Source organism: Staurois parvus, unplaced genomic scaffold (genome assembly GCF_062004578.1).
Source record: "Staurois parvus isolate SC_StPar_1 unplaced genomic scaffold, SC_StPar_1.0 ptg000634l, whole genome shotgun sequence".
NCBI lineage: Eukaryota > Metazoa > Chordata > Amphibia > Anura > Ranidae > Staurois > Staurois parvus.
In genome coordinates this window covers 4,721,669-4,739,548 of record NW_028318430.1, presented here as the reverse complement: position 1 = coordinate 4,739,548, position 17,880 = coordinate 4,721,669, and the positions used below count along the sequence as shown (strand labels likewise).

The following is a 17,880-nucleotide window of genomic DNA, read 5'->3' as shown; positions in this document are numbered from 1 at the left end:
CCAGGATGCATCCAGATGGTAATTGGAGATAGAAGGCTGGGAGACGGCACAAATCGATAACCAACTGGAGGCGGAGGACTCGCTGTGGAATGCAGAGAACTAGGTGACGAGTAGCAAGGCAGAGCCCAGAAACTGTTCCCTCTTGTGGTAGGACAAGTCAGCTAGAATGAGGTCACCACCCGACCTCTTGGAAGGCAGGAAGGAACTGTGGAGGCCCAAAATTTTTCGTATAGGATAGTGACAGAGTCCCAGGAGTCGCAGGCTGTCATCTTGACGAATAAGTAGGAAAGGCAGTAAAGTAGGAGTCCGACGAGCATTGATCATAGAGCGCCAGTGCACAACTGGAACATATGGGGCGAGTGGATGAAAAAAGGTGCGCAGTCGCAGTAGAACGTAAACACTCAGCAGTGTATGCATCGAAGAAGCAGTGTTGAGGGAAGGACAGGGACCATTAGGTTTCGCGTCGTGGCCTCCTGTGCGCTGGAAAGGCCGTCTGGCTAAAGGTAGTCGTGGCGTCCCCTATGAGGGGTCTCGGAGGGGTCGATGGGGCCATCCGCCCTCTACGATAAGACTGACCGCGCCAATCCATAGCACTATCCTCGGCTACCAAATCCTGGGATAGCGGTAGTCTCATGGAGCTGAACCAGTCAGGCAGGTCAATCAGTGGGATGTCTATGGAGGCACAGAAAGAGGGCAGTTCTTCAGGGGTTCGCAGGTTGTAAGAACGACCACCAACTTGTACAGAGAGACAGAAGGGGAACCTCCATCTGTACGGAATGTTACGCGAACGTAGCGTATCCAGAAGAGGGCGTAAAGCGCGCCGCTGGCGTAGGGTGGTGCTGGATAAGTCCTGAAACAATTGTATTTCTGTCCCCTCATATAGAAGGCGCCCTCTGTCTCTAGCACATCGGAGGACATCTTCTTTGAGCGGAAAACTTACTAGGCAGCAAACGATATCCCTGGGTGGGTCTGCGTCTCCCCTCCTGGGGCGGATCGCTCTGTGCACACGTTCGATGTCAATCGGGGTTACTGGCGGGCGACCAAGGAGGTTATTGAATATGGCCATTGCTGCCTTGGGAATATCGGCATGTTCTACTGATTCTGGGAGACCGCGGATTCTGATATTACGCCTGCGGCCACGGTTATCTACATCCTCAATATGCCTGTGGAGTTCTCTGATAGTGGAAGCGTGTACCGTTGACTGATGTTGTAAATCAAAGATGGCGGAGCCAGTTTGCCTGGATGCGGGTTCCACGTGTTCCAATCGCGAACCCAAGGCCCTTAAATCATTATGCAGATCCCCCAATGCTGCAGTGAGTGTGGCTGTCAGGGTGGCCTTAATGTCAGCTGCCACAGCCTGAAGATCCCTTAGGGACAGAGATTGTGAGGCAGGGGGGACATCATGCTGAGGCACTGTGTCTGGGGCTGCCTGCATATCAGAGCAGGGAGGGTTAATAGTGTCAGCAGCCGTAGAGAGGGGGGGGGGGGAAGCAGCAGGAGAAGGAGATGGCTGCGGCCCTTCCCTTTGCTGCTGGGAGCGGAAGAGCTCCTGTATGTGTCTCCCCTGCACACCCTGGCTCCGTGGGGAGCGCGATCGGGCACCGGATGAGGTCCGGTCATGCTTCCCCATATCGTGGCAGCTCTCTCTCACCCCGCTCCGTTGTGCGGCGATTCAGAGGGATCCGGCCGGCGGGAGCTCCCTCACTATGCGGCCATCTTCCAGCCGCGGCAGACCACGCCCCAACATGTACAGTTTTAACCACTTGCCTTCCAGAGCATTTACCCCCCTTCCTGACCAGACCATTTTTTGCGTTTTGGCGCTGCATTACTTTAACTGAAAATTGCAAGGTCATGCGACCCTGCACCCAAATTAAATTTAGGTCCTTTTTTTCTACAAATAGAGCTTTCTTTTGGTGGTATTTGATTGCCTGTGCATTTTTTTTAATTTTTTGCTCTGTGAACAAAGACCAACAATCTTGAGAAAACAAAATGTTTTTGACTTTTTAAACATGCCCAATAAAGAAATGTAAAAAATCTAATTTCGGCATAAACTTAGGGCAAAATGTATTTTGCTACATGTCTTTGCTAAAAAGAAATTCCCAATACGTGTAAATTAATTGGTTTACCTGAAAGTTATAGCGTTTACAATGGGCAGTATATATACTGGAATTTTTGTTTACTAGTAATGGTGTTCAGCAACTTATAGCGGGACTGCAGGGGGGACACTGTACTAATGGCACTGGACAGGAAGGGGTTAACATCGGGGGTGATCAAAGGGTTAACTATGAGCACGCTAGCCCCTTACCCACAACTGCTAAATCACGTGTATATATACGTGATTTTGAGCACCCCTGCCACCCTGTAGTATTATTTCTGCTACAGTGCAGAGGGGAAGAGGTTAAACTCCCTTCTAGACCTCAAGAAGTGTGGATTTATGTACATTTACTTTTCAGTCTCAATGTTTACATTTTTGCATTTACAATGTAGAAAAAAATGTGTAACTTTGCATTTGAAAGCCTTGAAGTGGTTACAGTCTCCAAGGGTAGGTGTAAGGGACCGCCTGGCGGTACCACTAGCACTCCACTGAATAGGCGTCCCCAGCGCACGGAATCTAAGTCCCAGGGTGCTTGTTCACCAGGGCCCCTGATGGTGGGGATGGACTTGGAGCCCCCCGAGACCAGGTCGTGGCTACTGGGTGCGTCCGGCAGTGGTAGTGGTATGCGCCAAGGGCTCCCGCGGGGAAGAGTCTGATGTGAGGAGGTCAGAAGACCCCACTGCAAGGGATGGATGGATGGATGAGCAAGGTCAGACGGGCCGGGTCGGTAACAGAGAGGACGGCAAGGTACAAGGCAGCGGGCATAGAATGGTCGGGTCACACGCCAGGTCAGCAACAGCAGGTCAAATCCAATCAGGGGCATTCAAGAGAGAGGTCAGGCAAAGCAAGGGTCAGGATAGGAGAAAACAGCAAGGTCAGGTACAATCCGGGTCACAACTTACAATTCACAGGTTCACAGGTTCACAGGATGCAGGGAAGACCAGAAGGCACTGAATGACAGCTCAGGGCCATTTAAATATCCCGCCCTGCGCTGCCATTGGTGCCCAGCGGGCGGCCGCGGCTTCTACCGCGCATGCGCGAACTCGAACGCCGCGGCCGGCCCGGACCTAGTGCCCGTGTCCCTGCACAGGGCGGTGCACTGCGCCTGCGCTGGGACCATTGTGGCGGGGATCGGAGAGATCCCTGACAGTAGGGGTGAGGGTAGAATAGAATCCAAGAGATGGGGAGGGCAGGGGTGGGCTTTGGTTCTGTTCTATATAGTTATTCACTTACTCATCCATAAAAATGTCATACTCAGGGCTCCCAGACCCTGCTGATGAATTAATTCTATTGATTTGTATAGCTGACAACTTTTTGTTGACCATTATCCAAGAAAGTTTAATTTCCACTCATTTGAAGGAAATGGAAGAAGTCTTCTGTTTCGAATTGCATTACATCTGTGTTACGTGTGTTGATCTAAAGCTGCTCATTCATTTAAATTGGTTGCCCAGGACACCAAAATGCAAGAAAAATGTGCATGTACCATTTGTAGCAACACAGAACACCAAAACGCACAGTAGTATGCTACTGTTCATTGTGGTACAATTCAGAATTATTAGCAGCTCCCCATTGCTTGTTACTGCAACACAATGATATTGATCTAGCTTTAGAGTTAACTTGTACTTGTGCTTTGCTCATTCAGGGTAAAGGAACAGTTTCACTTCATTGCTGCATGTACTCACTCATCCTCACTATGTCATCCTAAATGCATGACCAGAGTTAACAGGTTACAATGTGCAAGACAATCATTTTCTTCCAGAAACGTTAGCTGTATAGGTTTTCATAGCATTTATCTATTCCCCTCCTTAACTTTTCAATAGCTAAGATATAAATGGAATTCCTTCACTTTTGTAAATTGTCTCTCATATTGATGTAAAAGCCCTCCTTCTCTTTTGATTTTTTTGAACCTGCATTTAAAAAGAGCTTAAGACTAACATTTAAAATATAATGGCCATTCATCTCAACATTTCTGGCACTGGTCTCTTCTGTGCCTATAATAAATCACAAAATATGACACATTTTAGATTGGGTCAGATTCTGAAGTAACGATAAAAAAATACAGCCTTTTTGTGAAGCCCTATTAAAATCTGTTTAATTGTTAAACAGCATAATATTTTCAGACTCCGTTGTCAGGCTTTAGAGAGGACCACTACTATTTATGTTCGTGCAACAAACTCTCTGCAATGGTGCAACACAGTTCCTGTTGAATCACAGCTAGAATTGTGCAATCAGCAGGGAGAATGCACTTTGTTGATTGCACAGCTATGCGGCCTATAACTCAGTGAGGGGTTGCTGGAACACCAAAGAGAAGACTGCTGGTAACACACAGGTAGCAGTGGTCCTCTCTGTAGACCTGCCTATTAGACCTGAATATTTCATACTGCTGTTGGAGGTGAAGTCAGTTGCAAATAGCAGTAAGGCCTCATGCACCCTTAAGTCATCTTTTAAATTTAACATAAAACCTCAATTGGGCTTTAAATGTCTTTAATGGACTGCTAACACTTTATGAACTAGTGGTGTGCAGACAAAAGTTTGGACCTTGTTATTAACATCTAATTAGAAGTCAATTGAGCTTCGTAAAATTTCTCACAGGAAGCATTTTTGCTAAGCAATGTTGGTATTCAGAAGGGACTGTCTTACTCCTGTTTAACTCCTGTTTGCATACCAACACTTGTCAAATGGAGTCTACAAAGCCCACTACGCAAAATTTACCAAATTGGGTTGTACGCATATGATTATTTAGTCCCATTATGGCTTAATGTAGCAGTTCTAGCACTTTCATATTGTAGAAAATAACATGGAATAAGCTGAAATTCTCCTCTTAAAGTAGAACTTCAGAACACATTAAGTTCTTTTTTTTTTTTTTTTTTTTTTTTTTTTTTTTAATGAGCCTGCTTGGCATGTATACTTTAAATTTTAATCCACTATGTTTATACAGATTGGTACCTTTTGTGGGACCATTTCTAAGCCTTATTAAACAGAAGCAATAAAAGTACCAGATGTTCTACAACACAAAGGAAAATTACAATTATTAGGTAGCACTTCTATATTAAAGTTTTTTTTTCTTTTTGTTAGAAAATCCCTTAATGGAATTTTAATAATGGCACCAAAGAAAATCTTTAATTAAAAGCTATTTTTTTCAGGAGCTAAGATTAAAATTATAGAGCCTATCAAGTGTGCTAGAGAGGTTTCATATATTTTTGTATGGTTGCACAAATACCAATATGCCATGTTTCATCAGTTTAGATAAAAAATACATTTTTGTGCTAATAATAATTTGCCCTTTTTTCTTTCTTCCATGGATAAGCAACTGCGTAGGTTGGCATTAAAATGAAACCATTGATTTGTCCGACATGGCCAAAAACATCTATATTTTTTTTTTATCCTAATGACCATACAATTGAGGACATATTATCAGTTTCTTATACAGGGATGAAAACTATAGGAAGGATTTCTGTACATTGTGACTGACTGGGCTAAGGAATGCCTGACCACATGAGGTATTAATGGATAAACAACTGTGGAGTTTGGCATCAAAGTGAACCTGTTGATTTTTCCAACTTGAGCAAAAGCACAGGTTCACATTGAAGATGAATTCTTTTCTGTTTCTAAATATATCTGATATACACTGTTCAAAAAAATTAAAGGAACACTCTGAAAACACATCAGATCTCAATGGGGAAAAATATCATGTTGGGTATCTATACTGATATGGACTGGGTTAGGAATGTAAGAATGCCACATCGTTTGATAGAAATGAAAATGATCAACCTACAGAAGACTGAATTCAAAGACACCCTAAAAAAGTGAAAAAATGATGCAGCAGGTTGGTCCATTTTCCTGAAATTTCATTGCAGGAACTCCAAATGGTACTCATTAGTTAGTATGGCCCCCACATGCTTGTATGCATGCCTGACAACGTCAGGGCATGCTCCTAATGAGACAACAGATTGTATCCTGGGGTATTTCCTCTCAGATCTGGACCAGGGCGTCACTGAGCTCCTGGACAGTCCGAGGTACAACCTGGCAGTGTCGGAAGGACCAAAACATGATATCCAAAAGGTGTTCTATTTGATTTAGGTCAGGCAAGTGTGGTGGTCATTCAATGGTATCAATTCCTCCATCATCCAGGAACTGCCTGCATACTCTCACCACATGAGGCTGGGAATTATCATGCACCAGGAGGAACCCAGGACCCACTGCACTAGCGTAGCCTCTAGCCTGTAGAGATCAGTGCGTCCCTCCATGGATATGCCTCCCCAGACCATCACTAACCAACCACCAACACGGTCATGCTGAATCATGTTTCAGGTAGCATAATGTTCTCCATGTCTTCTCCAGACCCTTTCACATCTGTCACATGTGCTCAGGGTGAACCTGCTCTCATCTGTGAAAAGCACAGGGCGCTAGTGGTGGATCTGCCAATTCTGGTGTTCAATGGCAAAAGCCATTCAAGATTTATAGTGTCGGGCAGTGAGCGCAGGACCCACTAGAGGATGTTGAGCCCTCAAGCCACCCTCATGAAGTCTGTTTCTGATTGTTTGGTCAGAGACATTCTCACCAGTGGCCTGCTGGAGATCATTTTGTAGGGCTCTGGCAGTGCTCATCCTTTTCCTCCTTGCACAAAGGAGCAGATACTGGTCCTGCTGATGGGTTAAGGACCTTCTATGGTCCTATCCAGCTCTCCAAGAGTAACTGCCTGTCTCCTGTAACCTCCTCCATGCTCTTGAGGTTGTGGAGGGAGACACAGTAGACCTTCTGACAATGGCACGTATTGATGTTCCATCCTGGAGGAGTTGGACTGCCTGTGCAACCTTTGTAGAGTCCAGGTATCGCCGCATGCTATGAGTAGTGATACTGACCCTAGCCAAATGCAAAACTAGTGGAAAACAGTCAGAAATGATGAGTAGGGAAAAAAATGTCAGTAGCTTCCACCTGTAAAACCGTTCCTGTTTTGGGGGTCATCTCATTGTTGCCCATCTAGTGCGCCTGTTGTTAATTTCATTAACACCAAGGTAGCTGAAACTGATTAACAACTCCCTCTGCTACTTAACTGATCAGATCAATATCCCAGGATTTTAATTGACTTGACGCTATACTCCTGATTAAAAAGTGTTTCTTTAATTGTTTTTGAGCAGTGTCAATTTATTTTTTTATCCCAATGACTATAAAAGGAGAATAGATTATCCGTTTTTTTAAAGATGGAAGAAAACTCTTTAAATATAGGAAGGGTTTCTTTACATTGAAATTGAGTGGGCTGTGGAATGTCCTACTGCATTAGACCAATTGAGATAGATTGTAAACTCTAATGAGCAGGGCCCTCTGTTTTCTCTTGTACTAAATTGTATTGTAACTGTTATGTCTACCTTCATTTTGTAAAGCGCTGTGCAAACTGTTGGCGCTATATAAATCCTGTATAATATAATAGTAATAATAATATAATAAATATAATAATTGTAGAAAAACTTAAAGGAACCCTGTCATTAGACCATTAACTTCATTAATGATCTTTCCATAAAATATGTGCATTTACTGTATTTTAGGCATGTTATTTTCATGTGAAAACCTTCATTGTGTAGACATCCAAAGGTCCTGAGACGTCTACTGAACACTGCCATCTTAAATGTGTTGTCAGCTGTCTCAGAACATTCTATAATATTACTCTTCCCTCCTCCCCTTTCATCTACAAGAAAGGTTACATAGGAAAGTGAAGGTAGGGGTGGAGTGCTTGCCAACACAGGCAGTAATGAGGTATTCCCAGAAAAGGAGAAGGCCATGACTTGCAAGAAGGCAGGAGGCTGTGCTAAGGAATTGACTAATCCATTTTCTAGCAAGTTCAAACACACATCACATTGCAAGTGAATGAAAAATATTTTATGCCAAGGTAAACACTCCCAAGTAAGTATGTAAATGCTTAAATTTTCTGTCTAAAAAAGAATATTCCTAGTGCTCAGCATAAAAAAGTGAATCTATTACTTTCATAGGAATAACCCAAATAAAAATAAATGTTCAATAAAAAAATCAGAAATGCATTGTCGTCCACATTTACAAAACATATGAAAATAAATAGGTGCAAATATGCAAATGTTCGCCTATATAAAACCTATATTTAAATCCAATCTGTCAATTTATTGCAGGACAAAAAACCTTTACTCTAAGGCTAACCCACCAAACTAAATTGTTCTAAACTCCCAATCCCCACCCTTCCTCAGCTGATGTAGAGTGGAAGTTTACCCATAACAATGTGATAAAACAATTGTATTTAGCAAGGAACATAAACTCCGCAATAAAGGATAAATTCACCTTTTCCAACATGTTACATCGGTATTCAGGGTATAACATGTCAGCACTGCAGTTACCCTTGTGCCCCTCCCGAGTCCCCGCTGTGACAGCAGACCGGGGATTTTCTCCCCATGTCTGCTGTCACAATTCAAAACAGATGCAGCCATGAAGGGCTATGCCCACCTGGCCTCGTCCTTCATTCACAGAATTCCGTGCATTAAAAACTGCAAGTCTCAACAGCCTTTGCGGCTATTGGCTTGTAGTTCTCAAACTACCACAGCGCTGTTGAGCACTGTGATAGTTCACTGCCTCTTCCTGTCTGTGTATACATGTCTGATCATGAAGTGAGAGCACACAAATTTATTATTATTATCTATATTATTATACAGGATTTATATAGTGCCAACAGTTTGCTCAGCACTTTACAATATAACGGGAGACAATACAGCAACAACAAAGTTCAATACAAGAGGGTTAGGAGGGCCCTGCTCCTTTGAGTTTACAATCTAAGAGGGAGGGGCTAGTGGTACAAAGGGTAGTAACTGTGGAGGATGGACTGGTAGGAGAAGTAGAAGAATCCATTATTAGCTGAGGGCAGGATAGGCTTCCTTGAAGAGAGAGGTTTTCAGAGATTGCCTAAAAGTGAGCAGAGTAGGCAATAGCCTGATAAATTGGGGTAGAGAATTCCAGAGGATGGGGAAAGCTCTGAAAACGAGCTTGGGAGGAGAAGACAAGGGAGCTAGAGAGCAGGAGGTCGTGTGAGGAGCGGAGAGTATGGCTTGGGTGATATTTGGAGACAAGATTGGTGATGTAATTTGTGGCAGAGATATAAATGGCTTTATATGTTATTGTTAATGTTTTGAATTTTATCCATTGGGTAATGGGAAGCCAGTGGAGGGATTGGCAGAGAGGGGTGGCAAATCCGGAATGGTTAGTAAGGTAGATGAGTCTGGCAGCAGCATTCATGATAGAGTGAAGAGGCGATAGCCTGCAATGAGGTAGGCCAATGAGGAGGGAGTTACAATAGTCAAGGCGAGAGGTAATAAGGGAGTGAATAAGTTGCTTAATGGTTCAGAGGTTAAGAACGGGCATATCTTGAAGATATTGCGGAGGTGAAGTCTACAAGATTTGGAGAGCGATTGGATTTGGGGCTGAAAGGACAGAGGGGAGTTTAGGATTACACCTAGTACCCTGGCATGAGGGGAGGGACTGATGGTTGTGTTATTGATCTTGATGGAGAAGTCAGGGGAGGGGGCACGGGCTGGAGGGAATACTAAGAGCTCAGTTTTGGAAAGATTGAGTTTGAGGTAGTGGAGTGACATCCATGCTGATATGTCACTTAGTAGGTTAGTAATGTGAGAGGAGTCTGAAGGGGTGTGGTGAGGAGTAGAAAGATAGATTTGTGTGTCATCAGCATAGAGATGGTACTTAAAGCCATGGGAGTTTATCAAGTGACAAAGGGAGGAGGTGTTGATGGAGAAGAGTAGGGGGTCCAAGGACAGAACCTTGAGGGATCCCTATAGAAAGAGGGAGTGGAGAGGAGGAGCCAGAGTTATAGGTAATGCTGAAGGAGCGCTGCGATAGGTAGGAGGAGAACCAGGAGAGAGCAGAGTCTCGGAGGCCAAGAGAGTGGAGTTTTTTGAGGAGGAGGGGCTGGTCAACAGTATCAAAAGCCACAGAGAAGTCAAGTAGTAAGAGTACAGAGTAGTGGCCATTGGTTTTAGCAGTTAGTAGATCATTAGTGAGTTTTAGTAGGCCAGTTTCATTGGAGTGGAGTGAGCGAAAGCCAGACTGTAAAGGGTCAAGAAGGTTGTTCTCAGTGAGGTAGGAGCTCAGGTGATTGTAGACTAAGCATTCTAAGAGCTTAGAGGTAAACAGGAGCAGGGAGATGGATCTTAAGTTATTCAGATTGGTGGGGTCCAGTGAGGGCTTTTTAAGTATGGGAGTGATGTGTGCATGCTTTAGAGGGGAGGAGAAGGCACCGTTAGAGAGGGAGAAATTGAAGATATGAGTGAGGGAGCATAGGATAGAAGAAGAGGGTGACTGTAGTAGGTGTGAGGGGACAGGATCCAGGGGGCAGGTAGTGAGACGGGCTTCCGAGAAAACCTTAGTGACCTCTTTGGTAGTAGCAAGGTCAAAAGAGGAAAGTGTTGAGGGAGGTTTAGTATAAGATATGCTAAGTGGGATGGATGTCTGTGCAGTGGAGATGCCACTATCAATTGCATCAATCTTGTGTTTAAAATGATTTGCAATCTTGTAAGCAGTGAGTGAGGTACTGGGTGGAGGTGGAGAAAGTAGAGAGTTAAAAGTAGAGAAGAGGTGACAAGGACTGGATGACAAGCTGTTGATGAGAATGACAAAGTAGGCTTGTTTGGCAGCATGGAGGGAGGAATTGTATGTTAAGAAAGCAGATTTATATAGGGTGAAAGTTTGCTGAGATTTGGTTTTATGCCACAATCGCTCCAGTGCACGACTATGTCGCTTAAGATTTCTGGTGTCGTCAATCTGCCAAGGTTGTAATGGTTTGGGCCTGATGCTTCGTGTAGTCAGAGGAGCAAGTGAGTCTAATGTGGATGAAAGTGAACCGTTGTAGACAGCCGTGGCCAGGTCAGGGCAGGGCAGGACAGGGGAGAGATTCTGTCATAGAGGTGGTCAGTTGCAGAGTAGAAAAGAGCAGGGTTAAAGTTGTGAAGGTTTCTGTGGGTAATTGCTGCTTGGAGAGATATGTGTTTGAAGATGAGGACACTGTGAAGGTGATGAGATTATGATCAGAGAGAGGAAAGGAGGTGTTTGTGAGGTTGTAGGGAGTGCAATGATGGGAGAAAACAAGGTCTAATGTATTCCTATCAGAGTGAGTGGAGGACTGTGTCCATTGTATTAAGACAAAAGATGAGGTTAGGTTGAAGAGTTGGGATGTAGCCGGGTTGTTCACATTAATATACAGACAGGTCTTCAGGAGCCCTGCATGTCTCCCGCGATCTGCTGATCGTGGGTGCAATGCTTTCTAGGCTCCTAGTAAAAAATAATAAATGCACAATTAAATAATGATGCTACCAAAATAAATATGTGCTGTAAATTGCCTCCAGCATTGTTCCTGTTTTATCTTGCTGGAGACTGCCACTTTGCTGAAGCCCAGAGCCTTGAGCAGCAGTAATTCACTAAACTGTCATCAGATCGGCCTCTAAATTTTTGTCAGTGCCAAAAAAATATGGAGCACCTGAACATGTGCAGAGCAGGGTGAGACCATGTATTACAAAAGGTGCCAGCCTGAAGTGATCTAGCAGAACTTCATTTTCTGACTAAAGTTCCACTTTGCTTTAAAGAGCTACAGCCTCCTCCAGTGTTTCCAGACTAAAAGAAGTAAGCAGCTGGGGAAATGGGGTGAGGGCAGTTTTACCTTGGTGGTTAGGAATTAATAAAACAAAACCTTACTGACCTCTAAAGGTACTGTGGAGAAAATGATCCTCCTAGTTCCAGGAGAAAAAAAATGAAGTAATTCGCTTGGCAGCTCAGCTCACCCTGCTCCCCCCTCCCAGCAGTGGTCCCATGGTTTGGCAGTCTTCTAAACACAGTGAAAATGCTCTAGAGGGGAAAGTAGGGTGAATAAGTGATATTAACTGCAATGCCCTGTGGATGGGCAGCCTCTGTAGGCAAAGCAACATACCCATACATCTCTGCCAACTTCTGGATTCCCGACATGCGCACCCCCCGGCCAGCACCCACTGTGGTTGTATACAGTGGGAGCCTGTCGGCAAGTCCTGGCCAATGATTCATGGCCAGCACCTGATGATCAGCTTTGTACAATATCATCCCAGAGTTATGCGTTGACATTCAACACAGAGCTCTGCACAGAGAAAACAATCTCAATCTCTTAGAGATCATTAGTAAAAAGCAGTACACTTTACACACCTTACACATAGGCACACATTTAACCCAATGGTCGCCCTAGATGTTAACCCTTTTCCAGCCAATGTCATTAGTAACCCTTTTCCAGCCAATGTCATTTTTTTCTCAAAATGTTTGGTCTTTTTTGTTTACATCACAAAAAATAAAAAAAACCCAGTGGTGTTCAAACACCATCATCTCTATTTGTGTGCAAATATTTTATAGATTTTGTTTGGATACAGCATTGCATGACCATGAAATTACCAGTTAAAGTAGTGCAGTGCTAAATGGCTAAAAATGGCCTAGTCATGAAGGGGGTAAAATCTTCTGGAGCTCAAGTGGTTAAAGGCAAAAAAAAAGAAAAAAATAACAAAAAATATCATACTTGCTCTGTGCAGTGCTTTTGCACAGAGCAGCCCGATCCTTCTCTTCTCAGGTCCCCCGCTGGCACTCCTGGCCCTTCCCTCCTGCTGAGCGCACCCAGCTTGCTATGCGGGCACCTAAGCAGGCTCGCTCCACAGCTGCTGCTCTGCATGTTTAATCACACACAGAGCACTGCCGGCGCCATCCCTGCTCTCTCCTCATTGGCTCACTGGCTGGGATTGACATCATCTGGAGTCAATGACTCCAGCTTCTGTCTCAGCCAATGAGGACAATGAGTTTCAAGAGAGCTGCTGCTGTAAAGGGAGCTGCTGCACACATGTTTTTTACCTTCATGCAAAGAATACATGAAGGTGAAAACCTTGAACCTTTACAACCACTTAAGGTTGTTGAGAGATAAGCACTTCAATGCTTCTGCTGTGTAATTTGAGGATACATTTATCCACAGTACCTGCAGCTACTGTATATAGTTCAGTAAGGACTTGTTTTCAAGCTCATTTACTGCTTAGCCCAGCAACACGTTGACTTTAAATCAATATGACAGTTGAAATGCCTGTACAGACTAGTCTGTACAGACTACTGAAATTAAAGCTTTAATAAACTTGTAACTTTTTTTTTTTGTAATCTGCCCCCTCTGCAGCTTTATACCATGATGTGCTAGTATGCCCCACATACTATCACATTATGATAGATCTTCCTGTAAAAGGAAGACCTCCAACACTGTGCGGGGGCGCTTTCATCTTCACCCGGTCATCTTTTCTGGGTTCTCTGTTCGGCTGCTTGAATGTCTGAGCTGGGATAATGTCACTCTTGTGTATGTACATGGGTGTCACATCACCACAGCCCAGAGCAGGTACTGTAAGTACTCTGAACTGCACATGTGCGGCTCAGTGTACATTACATCTGATAAGCAGGGAGAAGCATTTATAGCAGAAGAAACCAATATTGCATGTGCTAATGCTGACAGGTATAGTTATTTTAGTTTACACACACAGGCAAAATAAGATTTGTCTGGAGGCAGAGTTTCAGAAAACAAATATCCAACATTATTGAAACCAAGATGAGCTACATGTATTAAGAACAGATTGTCTAGGTACACAGTAGTCACTAAATGATTATTCAGGAACAGTGGCTAATGTTTAGTGTTAGGCATTTTTATACCTGTGCCAAACTAAGGAAGGGTCAAATGTTTACTGGATATAATGGATTCATATTACATCTGCAATTAACTGAAAATATTTATTTTTCCTGACATGAACAAATCTGTACCAGATGATATATATTTTATATTGCAACAGGGTTGTTTTAAATAAAAAAGCCTAATAACTGAAAAGCAGTTGAGTGAAATATACACAAAAGAAGAAATTAGTCTCCAAATGACCATGAACAAGCTACACTGGAATTATTCATATAAATGATAATTACCATTTATTAATGCATATTTGAATTGTTGATTATTAAATGGAGTGAATCTTTTGTGTAGCTAATCATTATATGGGTAATTAACAGCCATACTTAACACATTGTTTTGTATTTTGATTGCAGAGACCAAGCTTGGTGAAAGTGGTGGAGTGGATTGATTATGAGACGCTGGCACTTTTGTTTGGAATGGTAATTACATACCTCCCATTTTTTAAAAGGAGATGGGTTAAGTAGTCTGTATTTAATGAAGCAGAAACATCCTCTAATAATACTAATACAGTGCTGCCTAGATACCAATAAACTAGGGAAAGTTTTATGTTATAGTATTACTTTTAACCTTTACTGGTGTCTTCTTAGTTTGTATGCAGACTTGGCCACCTTGCAGAAAGACCTTTACATGGAATTTATACTTACATATGATTTGGACTTTAAACTAAAATTCCATCTGCTAAATCATCCCACTTCCTTGAGATAATGACGGTTTCATTGATGTCCAGAGGTGAAATGAAATAAATAAATAGAGATATATAGATAGTTTACAAATAAACTTTTAATACGTAACAAAGAATTCCCAAAGCATGACTGGTTATCTGACGAGAAAGCCCATAGAGCTGCTTGCTTTACTTTTCCTTTTGTCTGATTTTGTCCACTAGCCATTTGATGGAGTTACTGTGATGACAACTTATTCGTATTGTGTCAACAATGACGTCTCTCACACAAATAATCTGTGAAACAGAGTGTAGAGCTTGACCTTCTGGCTGAATAGAGGACTGCATAATTTCAGTGTGCAAGTTTTCATTTATTTTACCTGATAGAAAAAAAATAAAAATGTAACGTATTTTTAGCCCTACGGTATATACAAAAAGAAATAATGCACAAAACCTTTTTTAAGAGATACCTGCAGCAAACTCATGGAGTAATTTATTAAGTTGCTCATGTATTTATGAACTTTGCATTATATAGTAGATTTTAGAAAATTACAAAGACTGTAGGTCAAGCAGTTCATATTATACTATAATATGCCATAATTTTCTATAGTCTTATTCAGAGAAGTTTAAGTTTAAGAAGAATGACATTTTAGAAGCTCTTATGATATTTAAGAAAAGGTTAAGACATTATGAAGATATGTTCAGTGCTAAAATTACACTTAATATGAGGTAACACCAAATATACCGGAAGCATACAATTCTCAGAAGGAGATCAGGCATTTTATACTGTATATCAAAAGCAATGTTACAAGTTCTTGCATAGATAAAAGGTATTCAATTGCGATCCCTTTTTATAAATTTAAACAAAAGTTATAGCATGTCTTTAGTTGCAAAAAATGTTTTATGTGATGCTTCAGTAAGCATTATGCTTTCATCAGGGAAATGGCTTTAGGCAAACAGCGCTTGAACTAGGTCATGTGAACTACAGTGACTGGAGTATACCATATATTTTAAAGTGTATTTTCATTTTTTCAGCCAAATTGGGATAACACCTACTTTGTATTTGTTGAATATTCTCGTTAATGTAGCATAACTTAAAAAAAATATAGAAAATTGCAGATGAACTTTTTGGATGCTGTGTTCTGAAAATTCATGCACTGTAAATCTTACTAGTTCTCTTTGTTTATGAGGGGGCTGGGCAGCTTTTTGCCTTAATTAACCCTGCCTGTACTGTACAGGCTGATTTTAATTATCAATTGTAAACTAGATTTAAACACTGTTAATCCTAACAAAAGGTTAAAGGTCTAGAAGCTAGGCTTCTTGCATTGTATGTTAATGAGAGGGGACTCCTTAAGACAGACTTACTCTGACATTGTTCAAAATTCCTTGAAATCAGCCATAAGGCCTTCACCTGGAAAACCTCTTATGGGTAAGGGAAAAAAATACAGGGGTTAGACAAGAAAGTGGAAACACTGTGATGTGCAGGTGTGAAAGTGACGACATGTTTTGTGTTAAAAGTAGAAGTAATGTAAAATTTTTTTGCTTTCATTGTGTGCTAAGACATCTAGCTAACAGGTGGGAACAGGAGGTGTAGATAAGGTGGGGGGGGGGGTGAGGGGGGTTGAACACCCCAGAGTATAGTTGTCCACAGGGGCATAGATAAGGGGTAAGTCAGGGGGGTCTAAACCCCCCCCCAGAGGAGAGTTGTCAACAGGGGCATAGATAAGGGGTGAGTCAGGGGGGTCTAAACCCCCCCAAAGGAGAGTTGTCAACCATCCCTGGTTGCAGGATACAGCCCTCAAAATTTGGGCTTGTCAGTGAGAAGAACACAGCGGCGGGAACACAGAGGTGGTGGGAGGGAGGGGGACAGAAAGAAAACCATTTTGTGCAGCAGTGGAGTTGGCGAGCAGTGCTGGGGCTTGGGGTGTGTGGGAGGGGTGGCGGAGGTGGTTGTGGTGACAGGCAGCGATCTCCTGTATGGCTTTCAATGAAGCAGCTGGAAGAAGGGCGAGGAGGAGAAACCGCTTCCAGCTGCTTCATTAAAAGTCATATAAGAGATCGCTGCTTGTCACCGCAACCCCCCTTCCTTCCATCCTCCCACCCCCCCCTCCCTTCCTTCTACCCTCCCCTCCCTTCCTTCTACCCTCCACTCCCTTCCTTCTTTTCCTCCCCTCCCTTCCTTCCACCCCCCCTTCACTCCCTCTACCCTCCCCTCCCTCCCTTCTTTCCATCCTTCCACCCTCCCTTCCATCCTTCTACCCCCCCTCCCTCCCTTCCTTCCACCTCCCCTCCCTCCCTTCCATCCTTCCACCCATCCACCTCCCCCCTCCCTCCCTTCCATCCTTCTACCCCTCCTCCCTTCCACCCCCCCCTCACTTCCACCCTTCCACCCCCCCTCCCTTCCATCCTTCCACCTCCCCCCCTCTTCCTTCTAACCCCCCTTCCTTCCATCCTCCCACCTCCCCTCCCTTCCACCCCCCCTTTCTTCCTTCCACCCCTCTTCCTTCCATCCTCCCACCCCCCCTCCTCCATTCCTTTCCTTCTACCCCCCTCCCTTCAATCCTTCCACCCCCCTCCTTTCCTTCCACCCCCTACCTTCTTTCCATCTTTCCACCCCCTCCCTTCCTTCCACTGATCCCTCCCTTCCTTCCTTCCACCTCTCCCTCCCTTCCTTCCTTCCTTCCACCCCTCCCTTCCCTCCTTCCTTCCACCTCTCCCTTCATTCCACCCCTCCCTTCCTTCCTTCCACCCCTCCCTTCCTTCCTTCCACCCACCCATCCTTCCTTCCTTCCACCCTCCCCTCCCTTCCTTCCTTCCACCCTCCCCTCCCTTCCTTCTACTTTCCCTCCCTTCCCCCTCCCTTCCTTCTACCCTCCACTCCCTTCCTTCTACCCTCCACTCCCTTCCTTCCACCCCCCTTCACTCCCTCTACTCTCCCCTCCCTCCCTTCTTTCCATCCTTCCACCCTCCTCCCTCCCTTCCCCACCTCCCCTCCCTCCCTCTTCCACCTCCCCCTTCCATCCTTCCACCTCCCCCTTCCGTCCTTCCACCCTTCCACCTCCCCCCTCCCTCCCTTCCATCCTTCTACCCCCACTCACTTCCATCCTTCTAACCCCCCTTCCTTCCATCCTTCCATCCCTACCTTCCTTCCACCCCGCTTCCTTCCATCCTCCCACCCCCCTTCTTTTCCTTCTACCCCCCTCCCTTCCACCCCTACCTTCCTTCCATCTTTCTACCCCCTCCCTTCCTTCCACTGACCCCTCCCTTCCTTCCTTCCTTCCACCCCTCCCTTCCTTCCTTCCACCACCACCCCTTCATTTCTTCCTTCCACCTACCCCTCCATTCCTTCCTTCCACCTACCCCTTCATTCCTCCTACCCCCACTTCC

At 44.1% G+C, this 17,880-nt stretch overlaps 1 protein-coding gene across 1 annotated transcript in view; it reads left to right on the top strand.

The window, feature by feature from the left end:
* OCA2 (OCA2 melanosomal transmembrane protein) overlaps window positions 1-17,880 on the top strand; it is a 444,033-nt gene that overhangs the window by 233,688 nt on the left and 192,465 nt on the right. The window contains exon 11 of the mRNA XM_089693490.1: window positions 14,189-14,254. Within this exon, the coding sequence (XP_089549616.1) occupies window positions 14,189-14,254 (66 nt within the window). The remainder of the gene's footprint in view (window positions 1-14,188; window positions 14,255-17,880) is intronic.